The sequence below is a fragment of the Macaca mulatta genome, chromosome 6 (genome assembly GCF_049350105.2).
Source record: "Macaca mulatta isolate MMU2019108-1 chromosome 6, T2T-MMU8v2.0, whole genome shotgun sequence".
Classification (NCBI taxonomy): Eukaryota; Metazoa; Chordata; class Mammalia; order Primates; family Cercopithecidae; genus Macaca; species Macaca mulatta.
The window spans coordinates 143,909,953-143,934,188 of record NC_133411.1 but is presented as its reverse complement, the minus strand read 5'-3'; the positions used below and the strand labels follow the sequence as shown (position 1 = coordinate 143,934,188).

General features: G+C 49.2%; 1 protein-coding gene across 1 annotated transcript in view; it reads right to left on the bottom strand.

Moving 5' to 3' along the window:
• Positions 1 to 7,949: 7,949 nt before the first annotated feature.
• Positions 7,950 to 24,236, bottom strand: part of CATSPER3 (cation channel sperm associated 3) — a 46,788-nt gene continuing 30,501 nt past the window's right edge. The window contains exons 3-8 of the mRNA XM_015140948.3: positions 23,448 to 23,687; positions 11,498 to 11,680; positions 10,665 to 10,805; positions 10,156 to 10,275; positions 9,117 to 9,274; positions 7,950 to 8,124 (exon numbers count right to left, since the gene is read on the bottom strand). Of these exons, the coding sequence (XP_014996434.1) occupies positions 8,022 to 8,124; positions 9,117 to 9,274; positions 10,156 to 10,275; positions 10,665 to 10,805; positions 11,498 to 11,680; positions 23,448 to 23,687 (945 nt within the window). The 3' untranslated portion in view covers positions 7,950 to 8,021. The remainder of the gene's footprint in view (positions 8,125 to 9,116; positions 9,275 to 10,155; positions 10,276 to 10,664; positions 10,806 to 11,497; positions 11,681 to 23,447; positions 23,688 to 24,236) is intronic.

The window sequence follows — 24,236 nt, the reverse complement described above, 5'->3', positions numbered from 1 at the left end:
AAGTGAGGGCCAGAGACAAGATCATGGAGGTTAAGAGCACGAACTTTGGAGTTAGGCAGAGCCTGAGTTTAACTCACAGCACCACCACTCAGTCACTGCCACAGAACTTCTCTGAGCTTGTTTCCTCATCTGTAAAGTGGGGAAAATGTGAAAAGTTATATATGGTGTTTGGCACTGTGCCTGTGACAGGCATAAAATAACTGCTGAGTCTCTTTGCTGCCCTCCCCCTCCCTCCCTCCATCAGGATTCTAAAGCTGGCATATCTCAGGCAGGCTGATCACTGGCGTCCAGGTGTCAGGGATGACCCTGCAGTCCACAGCCCTCCCCAGCTGGTGCTAGGAAAAGAAGTATCTATGGATAGAGGAATTAAGGTCTGATTCAATGTAGGATACAAAAGATCAAAGGTGAGAGTATGAGAAAGGAGAAATCAAGGCTAATGGGAGCAATCTGGGAAGGCTTCCTGTTAGAAGGAGCCTGGTACTCTGCCTTAAAAGACAGGCAGAACTGGGATGGGTATGCAGGAGCAGAGGTGAGACTGAGCCAGGCAAAGAGGATCCCTGGGAGGCATGGGAAGAGGAAGGAGAGACAGAATAGGGAGAATAGAGGAGCCTTAGATGCCAACTGCAGGGGATACAGCCACCCTCAGAGGCAGTGGGAATGAAATCTGGCCAGGTCATTGCTTTGCTTACCACGATTCCATCCCTTAAAGGCCAAACTGCCCGGCTGAGCGTGTAAGCCCTCAGGATCTGGCTCCAGTCTACTGCCCTAGCCTCCAGCCCCTCACTGCCCACCCCACAGCATAGGCTGCAGCCACACTGATTTCTCGGCACTCCCTAAACCCTCGCTGAGCTCCTGCCCGCTTTCCTTTGTGCATTTGGTTCCTTCTGCAGAGAATGCCCTTCCACCTACCAAGGGGACACACATACAATGTTTTCAAGGTAAAAACTGTTGTTTTTCCTGATCATAAAATACATACTCATTCTTAAAATTCAAAAAGTTCAAAAAAATGTGAGCACAAAAGTTGAGATCCCACAAACCACTATGTGTGTGTGTATATATATATATATATATATATATATATTTTTTTTTTTTTTTTTTTTTTTTTGAGACAGAGTCTGGCTCTGTCACCCAGGCTGGAGTGCAGTGGCACAATCTCAGCTCAATGCAACCTCCGCCTCCCGGGTTCAGGTCATTCTCCTGCCTCAGCCTCCCAAGTAGCTGGGACTACAGGCGCCTGTCACCAAGCCCGGCTAATTTTTTGTATTTTTTAGTAGAGATGTTGTTTCACCGTGTTAGCCAGGATGGTCTCGATCTCCTGACCTCGTGATCTGTGCGCCTCAGCCTCCCAAAGTGCTGTGATTACAGGCGTGAGCCACCGCGCCCAGCTCACTATGAATATTTTTATGATTATCCTTGCAGACATCCTTCATCAGACATATATGTCTATATGCTCATACATTCTATATGCTCACTCACTATTACATAAAGGATGCCAGATCCCATGATGCTCTAGAAAGCCATTTTTTTCACTCAATAAAATATCAAGAACATTTTCTCTTATCAAGAAATCATTACTTTTAATGGCCACAAATATGGATTCATAATAATATAGCCAATTCCTCACCAATGAGCATTTAGGTGATTCCTTATATTCCTATTATAACAAGCCACAGTAAACATCCTTATCCATGCATCTCTGTGTATTTGATATTTATTTAGCTCCTTGGGATAATTTCAAGAAGCAGAATGATTGGGTCCTAGAAACACACATATAAAATCTAATCCACATTGCCTTATGAGAAGGCCACACTTATTTGCATTGCCAAAAGTGGACAAAGGTGTGCATTCTCCACACCCAGGCCTATCCTAGGTTTTTTGTTTGTTTGTTTTTGTTTTTTGAGACAGAGTCTCACTCTGTTGCCCAGGCTGGAGTGCAGTGGTGCAGTCTCGGCCCACTGCAACCTCCGCCTCCCGGGTTCAAACAATACTTCTGCCTCAGCCTCCCAAGTAGCTGGGACTACAGGCGTGCGCCACCACGCCCAGCTAATTTTTGTATTTTTTTTCAGTAGAGACTGGGTTTCACCATATTGGCCGGGCTGGTCTTGAACTCCTGACTTCGTAATCCGCCCACCTTGGCCTCCCAAAGTGCTGGGATTACAGGCGTGAGCCACCACGCCCAGACTGATCCTAGGTTTTGTCTATCATCTTTGCCACCTAAATGAGAAAAAAAACCTCTCACTGCCACTTTATGTGTGGTGTTTTATTTATTTCTCCTTTTTTTTTTATTTTAATGCAGATGGTGTCACATATGTATAGTTCTGCAGCTAGCTTTTCCCACCTGATAATGTTTTCTCTCCTTTTCCACTTGCCCTTTCAAGGGTCAGATTAAAAACTCCAGCCAAGAGTCTCTCAAGGCACCCGTTCCAGGTGCCCACAGCTGCCACTCCTGCTGATCAAGTTATGAGTGAGTGCAAGAGCAGGCGGAGGGAACTGCCTGAAAGTCGCCACCCTAGAGGGCCAGCCTTGTGGGCATCTGGACACCGACCAGGCTGCTGCATCCTGCCTGCTGTGACCAAATCACGCCTGCTCAGCACATCCCATCTGCAGCCAAGCCTCCATGTGGGCCTGCTGTACTGAAGCCCAGGGAAAGGCGATGTCAAGCCAAACCTCTCTCTCTGCCCAGGCTGTAATTTCCTCATTAGGCGCTGCAGTCACCACCCTTTCTGCACACACTGATTGCTTCCTGCCCTCCTCCCAATCTCCAGGCTCCCGGGGCTCCCAGGGCCAGCAGACTTCAGAGCCTGGACTAAGCATTGAGAAGGTGCCAGTGAACTCACTGGCCAACCGAGAATCGTCTGTGCAACCACCGCCCCCTTTTCAGAGTCAGGCCCCTCTCAGAAGGGAATCATGGCTTGGTTTTTAAAGTTGAAAAAATAGCTGCTTCAATAAGAAAGAACAAGATTGCTATGAAGCAGCAGAGCAGAGGGGCCTGTGTTCGAATACTGACTCTGCCCTGTAATGATGACCTTGGCCTAGTGAGTCTCTGAGTGCTGGCTTGCCTGCCTATAAAAGGGGACAACAATTCCTTGGAAGATTGTTGTGTGGCACCACAGCAGTGGCTAAAGAGCCAGACACACTTGGTTGTGAATCCTGGTTCTTTCCCCTTAGCTGTACAACCTTGGGTAGGTTACATCACCTCTTCAAACCTTAGTTTTGCCACCTGTTTAATGGGAATAAGTGTTGTTATGTGATTGAAGTCATACATGTGAAAATATCTTATAAACAGAAATACTGGCAAAACAGAAGGCAGTATTTCCACAGTCAGTAAGGAGAACAGGCTGTGCCGTTGAAGCTCTGGCCTGACCTCTGTTTGGATCCCTCCTTCTCTGGGCCAGTGTCAAGTTTTCTTTTTTACATTTTAGAGATGGGGTCTCACTATGTTGCCCTGGCTGGTCTCAAACTCCTGGCCCCAAACTCCTCCCGGCTCAGCCTCTTGAGCAGCTGGGATTAAGGGTGTGAGCCACCACGCCCACCTCCAATGTCAAGTTTTGAAGAGTTCTTTTTATCTCAGGCCCTGATCCCAGGCATTGAAGTAGCACTGGAGAGAGAGGAAGTCAGGGGCAGTGGTCCCCAAATGCCAAGCTGGAGGGCAGCCAGGTTCTGCTGCTGTGAGAACACCACCATGGTCCATCACCAGTTCACACAGCTCTCAGTTACTCTGCAGTTTCCCAAGAGTTTTGAAACAGGCTCTTCATCACCTTCTGGTTTCTTGCACACTTCTCTTCTGATACTTTAGTTTCATCTTGCAAGAAGACAGTCATACCTGGTGCCACCACCCTCTGGTATGCTTCACCTGGAGGCCCCTGATCCAGCTAAGGGCTCAGTCCATGGAAAGCCCTCTTATAATCTCCCACTGTTAACCCAACAGGTCCCTATTATGCAGGGTGATCTTTTATATAACCCGAATATAACCCAGAATCCACATGCTCTAATCTATCCATGGGGCTTCATTTTTAAAAGGTAGAGCAATTAAAATAAAATTTAAAAATAATTTTAAGATAATTCCAATCATCATTTGCCTCTCTCAAAGAACACCTATAGGGATCCCACTGTTAACCCACAAGGACACTTAACCCCCTCTTTTGTCCTATCTCCAGGGCACACCCACCAGCTATGTCATAGCTGCTGTCCACAATTCCCAGACTCTCAGTCCTCAGATTTTGCGTCCTCCTTCCCTCCCTTTTCCCAGATCCCTGTTGTGTTTTCATCCAGCCTTGCTGGTCTTTTAATTTTCCCTCTGTTTTGCCCATTACCCCGATTGACCAGCATGGAGGAGAATGCAGGAGCTGGCTGAGAAAGTACAAATACTCCCCTTTCCCTCCAGCTTTGCAGGCGTGGCTCTCCACCATTCTCCTAATGCCACATCACACAAAGCCTACAATAAAGTCAAACATAGAACTTGGGGCAGGTGCAGCCTGTGGCTGACCAAGCACAGACAAAATTCTTTGTAGCACAGTATGGGGAAGAGTGGGGATGCCCATGTGTTGATAGATTTTGCACCATCACATTTACCTCCTTCCCCTCTTTCCAACCCCTGTGACGATAATCAGAACAACCACCTCTCCTTTCTGAGTAGCCTAGACAGGAATTCAGAACCATCTTCTCTCTTGAGGGCCTGTAGGACGACACAGCAGACCCATTTGGGGCCAGGGACAAAGCCTGACACAGGCAGAGATGCCCGGAGAGCCAGACCTGACCTGCTGAAGGCCAGTTTGCTCTAGGAGGTGTCCTAAAGCATTTGAAGAAAGCCTCAAGGGGCACAGTCTCCAGAGTCTCAGTATCAGATTTCTAGGGGCTGTTGGAATGGACAGGAGCATTCACATTATCAGTCACTGCCTCGATCTCCACAATACAGGGCCTGCTTCCTGCTGATGGAATGAGAAAACAGTTTTAAAAAAAAGAAAATCCGGCCACCTTCCAAACACCTCCAGCCTTGAATTCCAGATCCGTTCCACAAGAACTGGGGGAGGGCTTGGGCATGACCAGAACCATCAGACTGGCAGGCTGGAGATGAAGGAGCCATTCAGGGTCAACCCTACTAGATTCCAGGGTCAGGGGAGGATGAGGAGGATCCTGCTTTCCATAGCCAGGCATGGGTAAGCAGAGCCACTTCTGCCCCAAGCAAATCAATTAAAGGTCTTGGCCAAGCCTGTTTAAGTTGGTGAGAGCCCAAGTGGGGATTCCAATCTGCCGTGTTTGCTCTGCAGGCTAATAGAGCCAAACAGAAATGCTACTTTGGGACTTTGTGCCAAATATCCATCAGCTTGCTCTGCCAGCAGTGCTGGGCCGGCCCTGTGCACGTCACCTCTGCCCCCACCAGCTCTTTGCTGTCTGAAAGCCTTCTTGTGCCCTTAAAGGCAGCTTGCCTTTTGATATAATTTGGATGTGTGTCCCCTCCAAATCTCATGTTGAAATGTGACTCCCAATGTTGGAGGTAGAGACTAGTGGGAGGTGTTGGATCATGGGGGCGGCTCCCTCATGACGGGCTTGGTGTCCCCACTTCGTGATGAGTGAGAGCTTACTCTGTTAGTTCACACAACCAGCTCCCCTCTCTCATGCTCCTTCTCTCACCACATGACACACACGGGCTCCGCTTTGCCTTCCACCATGAGTAGAAGCTTCCTGAGGCCTCACCAGAAGCAGGTGCTGGTGCCATGCCTCCCAGACAGCCTGCAGAACCATGAGACAAATAAATCTCTTTTCTTTTAAATTGCCCAGCCTCCAGTATTCTTTTATAGCAACACAAGATGGACTAATGCACCCTCTCATACCACACCCTGGTGGCTGTGCCCAAAGTCTGCCTCCCTAGGCATGGGATCTAGGCCTTTCAGATCTGACGTGCCATCTGCCCATTCTGAACCAGCTCCATCCTGGGATCCATTCATACCCCTGTGCAGTTCCTGACCTCTGCGTCCTGCTCTCAGCTCCGTACTTTCCCCACCAGCAGCAGCATCAAGCTGGCCTCATCCCTCTCAGCCCCTGACCAGCACAGCCCGCTACAGGTGCCCCAGCAGAGGTGAGGGCTGACAGTGGGGAAGGGTGAACCATAAGCTGACTACCTCTTTTCTCACACCTTACAGAGATTTGATCCTTGTACCCGGTCAGTTTTATCATCACATTTCTCACAGGAAACAGGTGAGGCTTGAAAGACCAGACACTTTGCCCAAGGTCTCCCTACGAGGGAGCACAGGTCTCCCAACTCCAAAACCATGGCACTTTCTACCTTGCCCCACTGCAGCCAATTTTTACATCTCTGTTCACTCTCAGATGCCTAGGGCAATTCCCAGGATTCCTGATGAGAGTAGCTGGATATGTTTTAGCGTTCCCATGGCTATGCTGGCACACCCTGTGTGAGCAGCTGGCAATGTCTGCTTTGCCCTGGCCCTGAACTGGAGCCACTGCCTGGGGCCTGCCTGCCCTGCTAATGGGGCTGCACCCACAAGAGCACCCCTGGAAGCCCCGAGCCCAGCGTCTTCCCTGGACATGTCAGACCCAGAGCAACTCCCCCTGTCATGAGGGGCACAAACACCCTATCTACCCCAGCCCAGCTTCAGGGCATGGACACAAAGCTGTCTCCGTGCAGGAAGTGGCCAGGCTGCATTTCCTGCCCTCAGAGGATTCCCCCACAGCACCTCAACAGGTCTCACCCTGAAGAGCCATCCTTCTTCCACACTGTTTTCATGTGTCCCTGATTCTCTCTACGCAGTCCCCCCACTCTGAATTCAATGATTGTCCCTTCCTCAGTGGCTGGATGACTATCTTCCCTACACAACTGTGAGCTCCAAGAGGGCCAGGGCGAGACCATGGGTTTCTCATCATAGAAGCCCCAGCACCCAGCATAGCTCAGTAGATAGCAGTCGGATGTATAGATGAAACCAGGAGGACAGGTTCCTCCAGCCTGTGGTGGTGGCTTCAGGGGTGCCACCACCCAGGCCTGACTCTTTGTGCAGCCACTCTCCATGCTACCCCATGCATTTTCTGCTAGCCTGAATCCCCAGTGTGGGGATGGGGCCTTTCTGCACCCAGCTACAGGTGCCAGTCCCAGAATACACCTCCTCCTCTGTATGAGGTGGCACTGCCAAGGTGACAGCCTCAGGCATACTCCCCAGCAATGGTGTAGAGTGGGCACTGCCAGGCCTCTGGGCTGGCCAGTCTGGAGCAAGGAGTGTCATCTGTGCTGTGTTGCCCTGCTGGGGCCTTCAGATGGCTCCATCATGGCTAAGCCAGAGTGGTGCCAGGGCGTTGATGGCCCTGGTAGTCATATGGCTAGGAATAACAGAGAAAATGCCTCCTTTTAAGTGAAGAGTCCTACTTAACCATATGAGGCAGCAGCACACAGTGCTGATGAAACAACCTTCCCCGGGCTCTGTGCAAGGTGCCCTGGCATTGCCAGCAGGCTACTCCCCCAGATTGAGCTCCAGGCCCACACAACAGAATCCTGCCAGTCTTAGCAGCACTCCTTGGGGTGAGCCTTGGGGAAATCAGTGTAGCCTTCCAAAGAGGGGTCTCTGCAGCAGTGGGTCCACAGAGAGAGATGTGACTCTGTCAGTAGGAGAACACCCGCACCCAGATCAGCAGGGCCACACCAGTTCAAGGGGGCCATGTGCCTTGGAGGGTGGCTGGAGGTCCTCTTGGTCTGTGGTCCTCAGGCAGCTTCCCCAGGTCCTTGCTGCTAGGTCCAGGGAGCCTAGAGCCAGCACGGGCCCTGGATGTGGCCTCTGGCCAGGACAAGCCTTGAGCCTCCCGCTCCCCATTCCCTAGGTCTGCATGTCCTGTGGTGGGGGATGGGGGATTGGCTCTGGGGAATCACATTTCATAAGCACCTATCCAGGCCCGATCTCAAAGGTGGGGAAATGCCATAATCACAGCAACTCTGGAGAGGACAACTCAGAAAGCCTGTGTTTAATAGGGACCTGTCATAGTCTGCAAGGCTCTCAGCACATGGGTGTCCCCATGCCCAGCTACTTCTCCTCCACCTTTTCCAAGGACTGAGGCTTCTCTTGGGGCAAGTCTTCCAGCATTAGGCCCAGCACATGCACAATCTCATAGTACAGCTCTTGAAGCCTGCAAAATGGAGCAGGAGGAGATGAGATCTGAGGTCAGGGGCAGGCTCCAGGACCCCCTAGCCCCACTGACCACACGTTTGCACCTGCACAGGTGTAGGGTCAAAGAAGAGCAAGGACTTCAGGCCAGATCAGGCTGGGTTGGAATCCTGGATCTGCTACTCTGCCTGGGGTACCCTGGAGCAAGGGATTTTACTTCATGTGTCAGGTTGGAAATAAATTCTTAGGTCCTGAGAGAAGTAACTGTGTGGAGTTGCCCAGACAGTGACTGACCCCCTATTGGGCCAAAAGTGGGCATTCCCCAACAACTCCTTCCTTTTTGGTTTCGCCCATCTCTAAAGCCCTCCAAGCGGCTTTCATTGAGAAGCCAGGCTAATTATATCTGTCCTCACTGAAGAGCCCACTGTAGCTCCCTAGTGCCCACAGCCCACCATAGCTCCTGATGCCCACAACCTGTCCAGCCATCAACCAGGTTTTTACATCCTTCCTGCTCAGTAATGGCTGCTCATAATCCCAGCTGACTCACACTGAGCACAAGCCCTGGGCCAGGCCAGGTGCAGAGCTTCACACACACTGTTTTCATTGAATCAGCCCAGCAGCCCCTCATGTGACAGATGGGAAAGGGGCAGAGAATTGCCCAAGGCCACACAGGAAGGTAGTGGCACAACCAGGCCAGAAGCAGAGACTACCCGGTGGTCTTTCCTCTGCACTCTGGAAAGGGGTTAGTGAGGAGAGGCCTGGAGACTTTAAGGAGCTGGCATTTACATACAAGTCAAGGTGGGTTGGGGAGGGGCAGGAGGGGCAGATTCCCCCAAGCCACAGCCTGTCCACACAGCAGCCCAGCCCCTGTGTATACATGGAATGCTGTACCCCCAAGAAAGCCATGCCACATCAGCACTTCAGTCATCATCCCCCTCACTCTCCCAGGGCACCTGACACAGCCCGACCTCGAGGAAGCCCCAGGGACCAGGGAAGGCTAGGGCTGGAACTGACTTGTGGACAGTTGTGTCCTGGTAGTCCAGAGTGGAAAAGTAGATATCAATGAAGGGTAGGCTAGTGCCAAAATCATCCAAGACCATGGGGTCAGTGTGGTGCAAGGTCTTCTTAAAGTTCTCCACCAGCTCACTGAAACTTTTGCAGTCAGCATTTTCCTAGAGAGGAAAGCATAATGAGAGAGCAGTGATGAGAAGGTGACAGTCGAGCTGCACAGAGGCATGGAGAACCTCCAGGATGGGCCGCAGGCAGCGGCCTGACCCTGGTCCTGGAAGGAAGCTTCAGCCTTGTCACAACTTCATCCTGACCCCTTCTGAACCTGGACTCCTGGGTGAGGCGGTCACCATTGAGGACAGGCAGCACATGAAGTCCAACTGAGGCTCAGCGCAGCCTCTCCCAACCCTGGGCAAACCTTGGCATGGTGAAGACAGGCACATGTCTCCACCCCAGAGAAGAGGCCAAGGAGGGATGCACCCAAAAAGGGAGGGAGGCCTAGCAGAGCACCCGAGGCTCAGCATGGGAGGCTCAGAGCACTCAGGCTCAGAGGGAAAATTCACCCTGGTCCCTCATGGTTGCATCATGCTTGACAGAAAATCTCCAGCCTGGTTTGCTCATTCTTGCTCTGGTTTAAGGAACTTGAGAAAACCAAGGCTGTCTGACACTCTATCAGAGCCTCCGCATCCTTGTCCACTCAGTGGCCTGGGGCCATGGCTGCCTGGCACCCAGTGAGCCCTCAGGAAGAAGCCTCAGCACAGACTGCCTGGCCCCAAAGGGCCCAGCAGTATAGTTCTGCCCACAACAGAGGGAGATATTATAATCACAGCACTCAACACTCTGAGAGGTCCAGTGAAACACAAAAATGCCAACAGTAAAGGCTGATTCTATAAAACATGGGAGGAAGGCGGCTGTCTTACCTAAGGTTGCAGGTGCCTGAGGCCACCTGCTCTCTACACAGGCACCACGGCCCCTCCTCCTCACCATCCCATCAGCCTGATGATCCATCCACCCATCTGTCCACCTGCCTGCAGGGGCCACTCACCTGTATGTGCATCAGCCTGCTGATCTCCTCCTGCTGCCGCTGCAGAATCACCTGCTTCTCTCCCATGAGCGTCACCTGCCGCTCCAACATCAGCTCTCGCTCAAACTTTTTGATGGAGTCCTAGAGAGTCACACAATGGAGGTCAACTACAGGCTCTTGCTACATGCCCAGACCTAGTCTTTCCTCTTCCTCAGCCTTGCACCACTGCTCAGGCCCTCAGCAGGAGCACTTTTCCCCACACAGTGCCAGCCCCCACTCAAGCTGCCAACTGCAGCTGCAGAGGCTTCCTAGGCCCCACCGTCCTGTTGACCACCATCAGCAGGCAAGGCAAATGCACTGGCTCAGGAAGGAGAGTTGGGCCGGGTGAGGGACAGGCCCAACTGGCCTCCTCTACTCCACTTCATTGGGAAGTCACAGCTACACAGCTCCAGGTCCTCCCTGGAGACTTGCCCTACAGCTCCACGTGCCACACCTGCCCTGACCTCCGATCCTCACAGGCGGGGCCTCACCTCCGTATGCATGATCATCACACCCACGAACATGTTGAGGAAGATGAAAGAGGCGAGCAAGATGAAGATGATGGTGAATGCCCGGCTCAAAGCAAATTCCCGATTGTCCAACTGCTTCTGCAGGTCTGTCCAGCCATCAACCTGCTCAGACAGGGCAGAGTATGCTGAGGGCCCAGGCCCAGTGGCACAGGCCTCCCCTTCACCTACACTAGGGGAGTGCCAGGCCCACTGAGGAGGAGGGTGGCTCTTCTTCCACGTCATCCCCTCAACACCTCTCAGTCCACTGGCTCCAGCACATACGTGATGGCCTGGGAATGCAGAGCACACCTGGCTGGGGATGCTACTGACCAACATGCCTCGAGGTCTCTTTTCTCAAGGCCTCCCAACCCTCCCAGAAAGACACTGCCTCTCTGCCAGGCCCACCTTTGAAAAGACCCCACTCTTTCCAGAGTCCAGCAGAATCTAGATTTCTAGATTTGGGTTTTACATGCTTCTTCTAGGTGGATTTGTGACAGCCGGTTCCCCAAAAGGCTATGTGACATGGGTTTCATTTATAAATTAAACTGAATCCAAATGAATTTGAGAACTCTGCAAAGTCTGATCGCCCTGTGAGACATGTAGAAGCACTCTAAGGAATCACAGGCCTAGAGCGATGGAGCCCTGTGCAGGGAGCTGGCTTGTGATGGGGAACAGACCCCAGCTTCCCTGGGCCCAAATGAGTACCTGGACATGAGGAAAGCCCCATGTGAGGCCCCACATGTCCACACACTCACACCAACTAGGCTGTCCCTTCCCAAGGCCCCTGCCCTCACCACTGTTCCCAAACACAGTACCGTGGCCAAGCTGAAGAGGGTGAAGAAAGCCGCAGCCAGGTTCCCCCAGTTTTCATGGTCACCCTTGTCTGCAGATCCAAACAGGCAGAAGCCCAAGATAGCAAAGATGTACATGAGGAGGAAGAGCAGGAGGAGCACAGAGGCCACAGTGTAGACTGTCTGTCCCACAGCAATGATCAGCGTCTGCAAGGCAGGGACACTGTGGTAGGCGAGGGTGCTGCTGGGCTGGGTGGGCTCCAGGGACAGAGGTCCATTCTGCCCAGTTCACAGCTGTCCCCAGCAACTGGTGCCATGCCTGGCACAAGGCAGATGCTCAATAAGGGTAGGTGGGTGGGTGGGTTGGTTGGTTGGTTGGATAAACTAATGAATTAATGAAGTGAATCAGAACTGTGCCCAGACTGAGGGCTGGATCCATTTAACAGTGCTTCACCAATGTCTGACATCCACTCTCAGTCAATTCTCTCAGGTCTGAGGTGACCACTCCACTTGAACCCCAACCTGACTGTGTGGTCATCTCAGGGCATCCTGCTCCTGCTTCTCAGCTGAGGGCCAGCCCTGAATGCTCTCTGCCCCAGGCCCAGGAGGAGTAGGGGAACGACCCTGGGAGTGAGTATACAGAGGGCCGAGAGGAATGTGGCTCCCTGGTCCTTGTGGGCCCCGTCTTCACAGGTAGGTCCCTGTCTTGTAACCTCAGTCTTGCCCCATATGAAATGGGCATTTGTCTTATCTCCCCACTACATTGCCCATTTCTGGGAGCACCGTGTATGACTCCTTATTCATTCTTCCTGCTCTGGAGTCTTGCATGCAGTAGGCACTCAATGCATGTTCACCTACCTAGACATTTCACAGACATAACCTCAAGGTAGGTAGGTGTTATCATTCTTCCCATTTCAAAATGAGTGGTCACAGGCTCAAAGAAGCAAACTGTCTTGGCCAGGGTCACACTCCAACACAATGGCAGAGCTGTGACCAACTCTCAAGGCCTTTGCCCCATGCCACCACCTTCAACCACCAATGACCCTGAGCACAGAGACTGTTTACTGGCTTAGTACTAGGAAAGGAGGTCCTTAGAGCTAAGAAACAAGGCAGTACAGTTTGGACAGTTTGGGGTAACCTGGGAAACAGAGACAGTCCAAGAGTCCCAGGCTGCCCTGCGTGCGGAACGGTTTGGCACTGCCTGCAGGGGTGAATGCACACCAGATGCCTCCCATCTCTCCTTGGGAAAAGAAAATAAGTGTTTTTGGATTAACTGCAAAAGAGCTGAGATTTTTTTTTTTTTTTTTTTTTTTTGAGACAGAGTCTCGCTCTGTCGCCCAGGCTAGAGTGCAGTGGCGCGATCTGGCTCACTGCAAGCTCCGCCTCCCAGGTTCACGCCATTCTCCTGCCTCAGCCTCCTGAGTAGCTGGGATTACAGGCACCCGCCACCACGCCTGGCAATTTTTTTTTTTTTTTTTTTTTTTGTATTTTTAGTAGAGATGGGGGTTTCACATGTTAGCCAGGATGGTCTCGATCTCCTGACCTTGTGATCCACCCACCTTGGCCTCCCAAAGTGCTGGGATTACAAGTGTGAGCCACCGCGCCCAGCCAAGATTTTTTTTTTTCTTAATGCCTTCCTCCCCACTAAACAGAGGCAGAACTTCTTTCCCAAGGACTAAGACGAAAGCAGTAAATCCTCATGAGAAAAGCTGTGATGAGATGTGGTCTGCAGATCAGGTTTTTAGTGGGAAGGGAGGAACACTGGGTAGTAGAACCCAAAGCCTGTGCAGAAGAGTTGGGGGGAGACCTGGCTGGGCCTCCCACCTCCAGGCCGGCCCATAAGCTGGCGCCACCTAAGGTCCAAGCTGAGCAACCTTGAGAGCAGCAGTGGAGGAACAGACACGCCCTCCTGGGAGCCCCATATAGGACCCATGACAGCTGGATTTGGCCAAATTCTTTAAGCACAATCCACGCAGGCCTTCTAGGGCACAGTCCAGAAAGGTACGGAAATCCAGTCCTAGGAGAGGGTTGCCCAGTTCCCCTTAGGCCGGTAGCTCCCTCCTGAGGAAGTCCTAAGCTTTTGAGGCCCATAGTGTGGCCCCCATTGGATGTGTGATTTTGAATTCCCAAATTCTTTTGCGGGGGGCAATTCCCTGTACCCAGTTCAGCTCTCCCGGGCTCTGGATCAAGCCACAGCCCTGGGGCATTCTGGATGTGGAAACGAGCTCCAGGCAAAGCAGATGCCCAGGCCCAGTGCTTGGAGGGAGCCCTCCTACACAGCTCCTTGGATGTGTGGAAGATGATCCGGCCCCAGGAGGAGGAGGCAGGGAGGAAGGGGGACTAATGCTCACACCACAGCCCAGCATCTGAAGGTTGTTTCCAGGCTGAAACGCAGATGAACATTCGTGCATCTCTGTGCAAAACAACATTTCCTCATGGTGCAAGTTTATTGTCATGAGGTAGAAGGCAGAGTGTCATTTTAATCATTCTGGTGTCAGGAGCCAAAAATGTGCCAGAGTGCCATCTCTGGGCTCTGAGATTGTAGCCCTTTATTTAAGGGCTCCTTTAGACTTGAATTAATACAAATTAGCTCAGAGGTGCAAGTGCCGACCATGGGCAGGTCCAGCTCCCTCTGGCCAGCAGGCCAGCCAACATTCAGAGGGCATGTTATCCAGGGTCACTTCTGTGCCTCTGGGGCTCTGAGGTCCTATGACATCCCAAGGCTACAGGACAGCCACAGCTCAGGGTGGTTGGTGATCCCCAGGGAATCACTCTAGGATGCAAGGCCCTGCTTAATGACAGAAAAACCATGAGGCCAAACCTGGGGTGCATGCGTGTGTGCTTGTTGCCCCTTGCATGCCCAGGGTCTCTGTGCATGCCTACAAGGGCAAAAGGCTGAGCAGTCCCCAAGCAGGCCAGCTTGCTCTGGGATACAGCCCTTGGCCAGCAGGAGCCTCTGCCACAACATAGAAAAGACAGGTGCACTGAGCCAGCAGCCAGTGTCCCCAGCCTTGAGGTGCCAGTCTGGTCACTGCCCCTGCCCCTTTCTTCCAACATGGAAGCCCTCCCTGCCACCAGTCCTTTCTGTTTCCCTCCTCTCCTGGCCTCACCTGAAAGTCCTCTATCAGCAGAGGACATCGCAACCCAGCTCCCCTCTCCAAGAAGGCTGCCTATCCCTAACAGCCCTCAGATTCAGGGGGCCACCATCTGCCTTATCCTGGGATCCCCTGTTTTCACAGGCACAGCCCCAGCTTTTGGGCAGGGCCAACCTTCCAGCTTCCCCCTCTCCCTCATGTCTTAAAATCTCTGCCTCCAGATTCAGTACCTCCTTCTCCAGCCAACCCTGCTGTCAGCCTGGGGGCCTTCCACATCTTTATGGAAGATGCTAGGCCTCTTTACCCCTGGGCTTCCCTCTCTAGTGACCCTGGTGCCACTCCTGGCCCCTGCTCCCTTGGTGCCCAACACCTGGAAAAACCAGATCACACTTCCCACTGCCAGATCCTGCCCTTGCTCCGGGGTGCCCACCTGACCATGAACATCTCGGGCCTCCAGTCTTCTTTCCCTTCCACCTTCCTTCCTCTCGTCCCTGCTGACTCCAGTGCCCAGCACCTTACATACTCCCTTCCTTCTAGGACACACTGCAAGGTCTGTCTGTAGTCTGAAAAATGGGGAGCCACCCTCAGGCTTGAAACCTAGGGTGCTGCAATTGGATGTGCACTTTCAAGATCCTCCCCACCCTGCTGGGGCATTTCTGTTCCAGGGCTCCCAGTAGTGTGGGATGCCATTGCAGGAATCCAGGTAAGGCTGACGGTGACAGGGATGAAGAGATGTGGACAAGTCAATAACCACCGAGGAGGTCACACAACAAAGCTTGAGAGAGGAGTCTAAGTAGACAGTCAAATTTATGACTTGGCAACTGAATGCGGGTGGGGGACTCCTCTTTACCAAGAGATGAAATACTGGAGGAGATGATGGCGAATAGGAACAGCTCCAGTCTACAGCTCCCAGTGTGAGTGATGCAGAAGACGGGTGATTTCTGCATTTCCAACTGAGGTACCAGGTTCATCTCACTGGGGCTTGTCAGACAGTGGGTGCAGGATAGTGGGTGCAGGCCACCGAGCAAGAGCCGAAGCAGGGGGAGGCATCGCCTCACCTGGGAAGCACAGGGGTCAGGGAATTCCCTTTCCTAGCCAAGGGAAGCTGTGACAGATGGCACCTGGAAAATCGGGTCACTCTCACCCTAATACTGCACTTTTCCAATGGTCTTACCAAATGGCACATCAGGAGATTATATCCCACGCGTGGCTCAGAGGGTCCCACACCCACTGAGCCTCACTCATTGCTAGCATAGCAGGCTGAGATCAAACTGCAAGGTGGCAGCGAGGCTGGGGGAGGGGCACCCACCATTGCTGAAGTTTGAGTAGGTAAACTGGGTGGAGCCCACCGCAGCTCAAGGAGGCCTGCCTGCCTCTGTAGACTCCACCTCTGGGGGCAGGGAATAGCTGAACAAAAGGCAGCAGAAACTTCTGCAGACTTAAATGTCCCTGTCTGACAGTTTTGAAGAGAGTAGTGGTTCTCCCAGCACAGAGTTTGAGATCTGAGAAGGGACAGACTGCCTCCTCAAGTGGGTCCCTGACCCCCAAGTAGCCTAACTGGGAGGCACCTCCCAGTAGTGGCAGACAGACACCTCACACGGCTGGGTGCCCCTCTGAGATGAAGCTTCCAGAGAAACAATCAGGCAGCAACATTTGCTGTTCTGCAATATTTGCTGTTCTGCAGTCTCCACTGGTGATACCCAGGCAAACAGGGTCTGGAGTGGACCTCCAGCAAACTCCAACAGAGTTGCAGCTGAAGGTCCTGACTGTTAGAAGGAAAACTAACAAACAGAAAGCCAAAACCCCATCCGTACGTCACCATCATCAAAGACCAAAGGTAGATAAAACCACAAAGATGGGGAGAAACCAGAGCAGAAAAGCTGAAAATTCTAAAAATCAGAGCACCTCTTCTCCTCCAAAGGAATGCAGCTCCTCGCCAGCAATGGAACAAAGCTGGACAGAGAATGACTTTGACAAGTTGAGAGAAGTCTTCAGACGATCATAATTCTCTGAGCTAAAGGAGGATGTTCAAACCCATCACAAAGAAGCTAAAAACCTTGAAAAAAGATTAGATGAATGACCAACTAGAATAACCAGTGTAGAGAAGTCCTTAAATGACCTGATGGAGCTGAAAACCAGGCACGAGAACTACGTGACGCATGCACAAGCTTCAGTAGCTGATTCGATCAACTGGAAGAAAGCGTATCAGTGATTGAAGATCAAATGAATGAAATGAAGTGAGAAGAGAAGTCTAGAGAAAAAAAAGTAAAACGAACAAAACTCCAAGAAATATGGGACTATGTGAAAAGACTAAATCTACGTCTGATGGGTGTACCTGAAAGTGATGGGGAGAATGGAACCAAGTTGGAAAACACTCTTCAGGATATTATCCAGGAGAACTTCCCCAACCTAGCAAGGCAGGCCAACATTCAAATTCAGGAAATACAGAGAACACCACAAAGATACTCCTCAAGAAGAACAACTCCAAGACACATAATTGTCAGATTCACCAAAGCTGAAATGAAGGAAAAAATGTTAAGGGCAGCCAGAGAGAAAGGTCAGATTATCCACAAAGGGAAGCCCATCAGACTAACAGCGGATCTCTCGGCAGAAACTCTACAAGCCCGAACAGAGTGGGGGTCAATATTCAACATTCTTAAAGAAAAGAATTTTCAACCCAGAATTTCATATCCAGTCAAACTAAGCTTCATAAGTGAAGGAGAAATAAAATCCTTTACAGACAAGCAAATGCTGAGAGATTTTGTCACCACCAGGCCTGCTTTACAAGAGCTCCTGAAGGAAGCACTAAACATGGAAAGGAACAACTGGCACCAGCCACTGCAAAAACATGCCAAATTGTAAAAACCATTCATGCTAGGAAGAAACTGCATCAACTAACAAGCAAAATAACCAGCTAACATCATAATGACAGGATCAAATTCACACATAACAATATAAACCTTAAATGTAAATGGGCTAAATGCTCCAATTAAAAGATACAGACTGGCAAATTGGATAAAGAGTCAAGACCCATTAGTGTGCTGTATTCAGGAGACCCATGTCACATGCAGAGACACACATAGGCTCAAAATAAAGGGAAGGAGGAAGATCTACCAAGCAAATGGAAAAAAAAAAAAAAAAAAAGCAGGGGTTGCAATCCTAGTCTCCGATAAAACAGACTTTAAACCAATAAAGATCAAAAGAGACAAAGAAGGTCATTACATAATGGTAACGGGATCAACTCAACAAGAAGAGTTAACTATCCTAAATATATATGCACCCAATACAAGCACCCAGATTCATAAAGCAAGTCCTTAGAGACCTACAAAGAGACTTAGACTCCCACACAATAATAATGGGAGACTTTAACACCCCACTGTCAACATTAGACAGATCCACGAGACAGAAAGTTAACAAGGATATCCAGGGAATTGAACTCATCTCTGCACGAAGCAGACCTAATAGACATCTACAGAACTTTGCACCCCAAATCAACAGAATATACATTCTTCTCAGCACCACATCGCACTTATTCCAAAATTGACCACACAGTTGGAAGTAAAGCACTCCTCAGCAAATATAAAAGAACAGAAATTAAAACAAACTGTGTCTCAGATCACAGTGCAATCAAACTAGAACTCAGGATTAAGAAACTCACTCAAAACCACTCAACTACATGGAAACCGAACAACCTGCTCCTGAATGACTACTGGGTACATAACGAAATGAAGGCAGAAATAAAGATGTTCTTTGAAACCAATGAGAACAAAGATACAACATACCAGAATCTCTGGGACACATTTAAAGTAGTGTGTAGAGGGAACTTTATAGCTCTAAATGCCCACAAGAGAAAGCAGGAAAGATCTAAAATTGACACCCTAACATCACAATTAAAAGAACTAGAGAAGCAAGAGCAAACACATTCAAATGCTAGCAGAAGACAAGAAATAACTAAGATCAGAGCAGAACTGAAGGAGATAGAGACACAAAAAAGGCTTTCAAAAAATCAATGAAACCAGGAGCTGGTTTTTTGAAAAGATCAACAAAATTGATAGACTGCTAGCAAGACTAATAAAGAAGAAAAGAGAGAAGAATGAAATAGAAGCAATAAAAAATGATAAAGGGGTTATCACCACCGATCCCACAGAAATACAAACTACCATCAGAGAATACTATAAACACCTCTATGCAAATAAACTAGAAAATCTAGAAGAAATGGATAAATTCCTGGACACATACACCCTCCCAAGACTAAACCAGGAAGAAGATGAATCCCTGAATAGACCAATAACAGGCTCTGAAATTGAGGCAATAATTAATAGCCTACCAACCAAAAAAAGGCCAAGACCAGACGGATTCATAGCCGAATTCTACCAGAGGTATAAGGAGGAGCTGGTACCATTCCTTCTGAAACTATTCCAATCAATAGAAAAAGAGGGACTCCTCCCTAACTCATTTTATGAGGCCAGCATCATCCTGAGCCAAAGCCTGGCAGAGACACAACAAAAAAAGAGAATTTTAGACCAATATCCCTGATGAACATTGATGCAAAAATCCTCAATAAAATACTGGCAAACCAATCCAGAGCACATCAAACAGCTTATCCACCATGATCACGTGGGCTTCATCCCTGGGATGCAAGGCTGGTTCAACACATGCAAATCAGTAAATGTAATCCATCATATAAACAGAACCAAAGACAAAAACCACAAGATTATCTCAATAGATGCAGAAAAGGCCTTCAACTAAATTCAATAGCTCTTCATGCTAAAAACTCTCAATAAATTAGGTATTGATGGGACGTATCTCAAAATAGCAAGAGCTATTTATGACAAACCTACAGCCAATATCATACTGAATGGGCAAAAACTGGAAGCATTCCCTTTGAAAACTGGCACAAGACAGGGATGCCCTCTCTCACCACTCCTATTCAACATGGTGTTGGAAGTTCTGGCCAGGGCAATCAGGTAGGATAAAGAAATAAAGGGTATTCAATTAGGAAAAGAGGAAGTCAAATTGTCCCTGTTTGCAGATGACATGATTGTATATTTAGAAAACCCCATTGTCTCAGCCCAAAATCTCCTTAAGCTGATAAGCAACTTCAGCAAAGTCTCAGGATACAAAATTAATGTGCAAAAATCACAAACACTCCTATACGCCAGTAACAGACAAACAGACAGCCAAATCATGAGTGAACTCCCATTCACAATTGCTTCAAGGAGAATAAAATACCTAGGAATCCAACTTACAAAGGATATGAAGGACCTCTTCAAGGAGAACTAAAAACCACTGCTCAACAAAATAAAAGAGGACACAAACAAATGGAAGAATGTCCCATGCTCATGGATAGGAAGAATCAATATTGTGAAAATGGCCATACTGCCCAAGGTAATTGATAGATTCAATGCCATCCCCATTAAGCTACCAATGACTTTCTTCGCAGAATTGAAAAAAACTACTTTAAAGTTCATATGGAACCAAAAAAGAGCCCGCATTGCCAAGACAATCCTAAGCAAAAAGAACAAAGCTGGAGGCACCATGCTACCTGACTTCAAACTATACTACAAGGCTACAGTAACCAAAACAGCATGGTACTGGTACCAAAACAGAGATATAGACCAACAGAATAGAATAGAGCCCTCAGAAATAATATCACACAGCTACAACCATTTGATCTTTGACAAACCTGACAAAAGCAAGAAATGGGGAAAGGATTCCTATTCAATAAATAGTGCTGGGAAAACTGGCTAGCCATATGTAGAAAGCTGAAACTGGATCCCTTCCTTAAACCTTATACAAAAATTAATTCAAGATGGATTAAAGACTTAAATGTGGCACCTAAAACCATAAAAACCCTAGAAGAAAACCTAGGCAATACCATTCAGGACATGGGCATGGGCAAGGACTTCATGTCTAAAACACCAAAATAATTGCAACAAAAGCCAAAATTGACAAATGGGATCTAATTAAACTAGAGAGCTTCTGCACAGCAAAAGAAACTACCATCAGAGTGAACAGGCAACCTACAGAATGGGAGAAAATTTTTCCAATCTGCCCATTTGACAAAAGGTTAATATCCAGAATCTACAATGAACTCAAACAAATTTACAACAAAAAATCAAACAACCCCATCAAAAAGGGGGTGAAGGATATGAACAGACACTTCTCAAAAGAAGACATTCATGCAGCCAACAGACACATGAAAAAATGCTCGGGCCGGGCGCGGTGGCTCAAGCCTGTAATCCCAGCACTTTGGGAGGCCGAGACGGGCGGATCACGAGGTCAGGAGATCGAGACCATCCTGGCTAACCCAGTGAAACCCCGTCTCTACTAAAAGATACAAAAACTTAGCCAGGCAAGGTGGCCCCGCTACTTGAGTAGCGCCTGTAGTCCCAGCTACTCGGGAGGCTGAGACAGGAGAATGGCGTGAACCCAGGAGGCAGAGCTTGCAGTGAGCTGAGATCCGGCCACTGCACTCCAGCCTGGGTGACAGAGCGAGACTCCGTCTCAAAAAAAAAAAAAAGAAAAAAAAAAAAAGAAAAAATGCTCATCATCACTGGCCATCAGAGAAATGCAAATCAAAACCACAATGAGATACCATCTCACATCAGTTAGAATGGTGATCATTAAAAAGTCAGGAAACAACAGGTGCTGGAGAGGATGTGGAGAAATAGGAACATTTTTACACTGTTGGTGGGAGCGGAAACTAGTTCAACCATTGTGGAAGACAGTATGGCGATTCCTCAAGGATCACGAACTAGAAATACCATTTGACTCAGCCATCCCATTACTGGGTATATACCCAAAGGATTATAAATCATGCTGCTATAAAGACATATGCACACGTATGTTAATCACGGTACTATTCACAATTGCAAAGACTTGGAACCAACCCAAATGCCCATCAATGATAGACTGGATTAAGAAAATGTGGCACATACACACCATGGAATACGATGCAGCCATAAAAAGGATGAGTTCATCTCCTTTGTAGGGACATGGATGAAGCTGGAAACCATCATTCTCAGCAAACTATCACAAGGACAGAAAACCAAACACCACATGTTCTCACTCATAGGTGGGAATTGAACAATGAGAACACTTGGACACAGGAAGGGGAACATCACACACCAGGGCCTGTTGTAGGGTGGGGGTACGGGGGAGGGATAGTATTAGGAGATATACCTAATGTAAATGATGAGTTAATGGGTGCAGCACACCAACATGGCACATGTATACCTATGTAACAAACCTGCACATTGTGCACATGTACCCTAGAACTTAAAGTATAAGAAAGAAAGAAAGAAAGAAAGAAAGAAAGAAAGAAAGAAAGAAAGAAAGAAAGAAAGAAAGAAAGAAAGAAAGAAAGAAAGAAAGAAAGAAAGAAAGAAAGAAAGAAAGAAAGAAAGAAAGAAAGAAAGAAAGAAAGAAAGAAAGAAAGAAAGAAAGAAAGAAAGAAAGAAAGAAAGAAGGAAAGAAAGAACTGGAGGAGAAGCCAGGGTTTGGGATTGAGGTTGGGGATGGGGGTGAGTGACAAGTTCAGTTTAGACACATCAAATTTGAGAAGCCTGTGAGATGCCCAGGGTGCAGTTGGGTCTAAAGGTCAAAGAGAGAGGGGTGGGCAGGTGGAGGGTCCTGGAAAGTGGAAAAGATCACCCAGAGAGGATGTGCAGAGGGAGCAGAGGAGGAGAACTCAGGGACCATCCTGAGAAAACAGCGTGTATGAGCCAGGCAAAGGATAAACACTCCTGACAAGTCAGGCTGGAGGAAAACCAAGAGAAAGGAGTGACACGGATGCCAAGGGAATTGGCCACTGGATTTGAAGACAAGGAGGATGCTGGCAACCTCAGAGAGGCTAGATATTCTGGAGTGTAGGGAAAGCAGCTAGGGCATAAATGATGGACAGGGAAGTGGGACTGGAAGTACAGACACTTTTTCCCAGAGGATTCGCCATGAAGAGAAGGAGAGGGCAGGCTGGATTGCGTTGTTTGAGAGGGGACACACACAGGCAGGCGCTTGCTTACATGACAGCAAGAAACAAACGAAGGTGTATGCGTGGCAGGGGAGACCTCTAACGCTCCCCTTCTCTTCTCTACCCAGGCCTGGGGCTCCCAGAATGTGGGGCCAGGCCCTAGACAGCAAGCCACCCAAGCCCAGGCGAGGGGCAGCCCCTGACAGGACAGGTCAACACACCCTGACTGAACACAGGAACCCAGACCAGCCCCCGCCTGGAGAAGCATGGACACTGGGTGCAGAGCTAGGTGAACCTACTGTGCACAGGACAAGTGCCTGAGGGCACGATTCAGGGCAGGGGGGCAGCCCTGAGGTTCTTTCTGAAGCCTCTGAGTCAAGGGAGTGTTGGTCACTCCATGGTTTTCAGCAACCCAGAAAGACTTCTCAGCAGCAGTAGCCCTTCTAGAGCCACCTTACAGAAGCACAGAGACTATTCCCAGCAAGACAGCAGCAGACTCTCAGCTATTTGGGGAAAGCAGCTAGTGGCCTGGGCCACCAAAAAGCTGAGGCGTCCTGGGTATGTAGTTCAAAGGATGTGTAGCATAAGAAAATCAGGCACTTCGCAGCACAAGAGAGAGGAAAAGTTCAGATGTGGCCTCTGGAGTCAGACACACCTTTCAAATCTCAGCTCTGACATTTCACTGCTGGGTGACCTCAATTTCTTCATCTGTAAAATGGAGCTAATAATACCGTTCTTAGAATTGTTTTAAGAGTAAATGAGATAATATTGGTAAAGATCAACCTGCCACACACGTTGGACTCAACAACTGGAAGATGGTAGTACAGTCATTATTTCCTTAGGGCCTTCGGGGCAAATGGGCCTACAGCCTGCCCTCCCAGCACCATGGCACCCCCAGCGCACTCACCCGGATGCCCCGGCTATAGCCGATAAGCTTGAGGATGCGCAGGGACTGCATGCCATCAGCGATATGCACGTAAGTGAACTGTCTGCCCATGAGCTCGCGGACGGTATAGGGGAGAAGCATAATGATCATAACGATCACATCCAGCACGTTGTAGCCGTTCTTCCAGTAGTTGATGGGGTCCACATAGAGCTTCATGGACAACTCAGATGTGCAGATGGACACAAAGAAGATCTCCGAGAGCTACAGGGGTAGCAAAGGTTGGAGAAGTCAGACCGAGCTGCACAGCCCTAGAGCTCTGGCCTGCTCCCTGCCTGAGCCCTGGAAGGGGTGCTCCTAAGTCACCCATGTGACAGAGAAACCCAGGCAGAGTTCCTGGCACACAGCGGACACTTAGTGTGCCTGACTCCCTTCCCCTTCTCTGTCCTTCCTACCCCGTGGCCCTATGCCTGGGGCTGGGTGTGACCCTGGGTACTTGGGAATGACTGACTGGCAGACAGAATGACTGTATAGGCTCTAGCATACTGCAACTCAACCTGAATATAAGGTTTCCCAAGGGAAGGTCCCAAGAGTTTTCTGACCAACTTGAATATACAAACTTTTAGGAATATAGATGAAATACACAGATATCTACTTCTGTTTAATCTATTAACTTAATCATACATATTCAATCTGTTTCTGAAGAATATTCTTTTAGTTTATGAACCAATCTTCTTCAAATTCTTTTCATGCATCTACAACTCTAATGGCTTTGCTTTTACCAAGAAGTACTCTTTGTGTCATCCAAGTGTT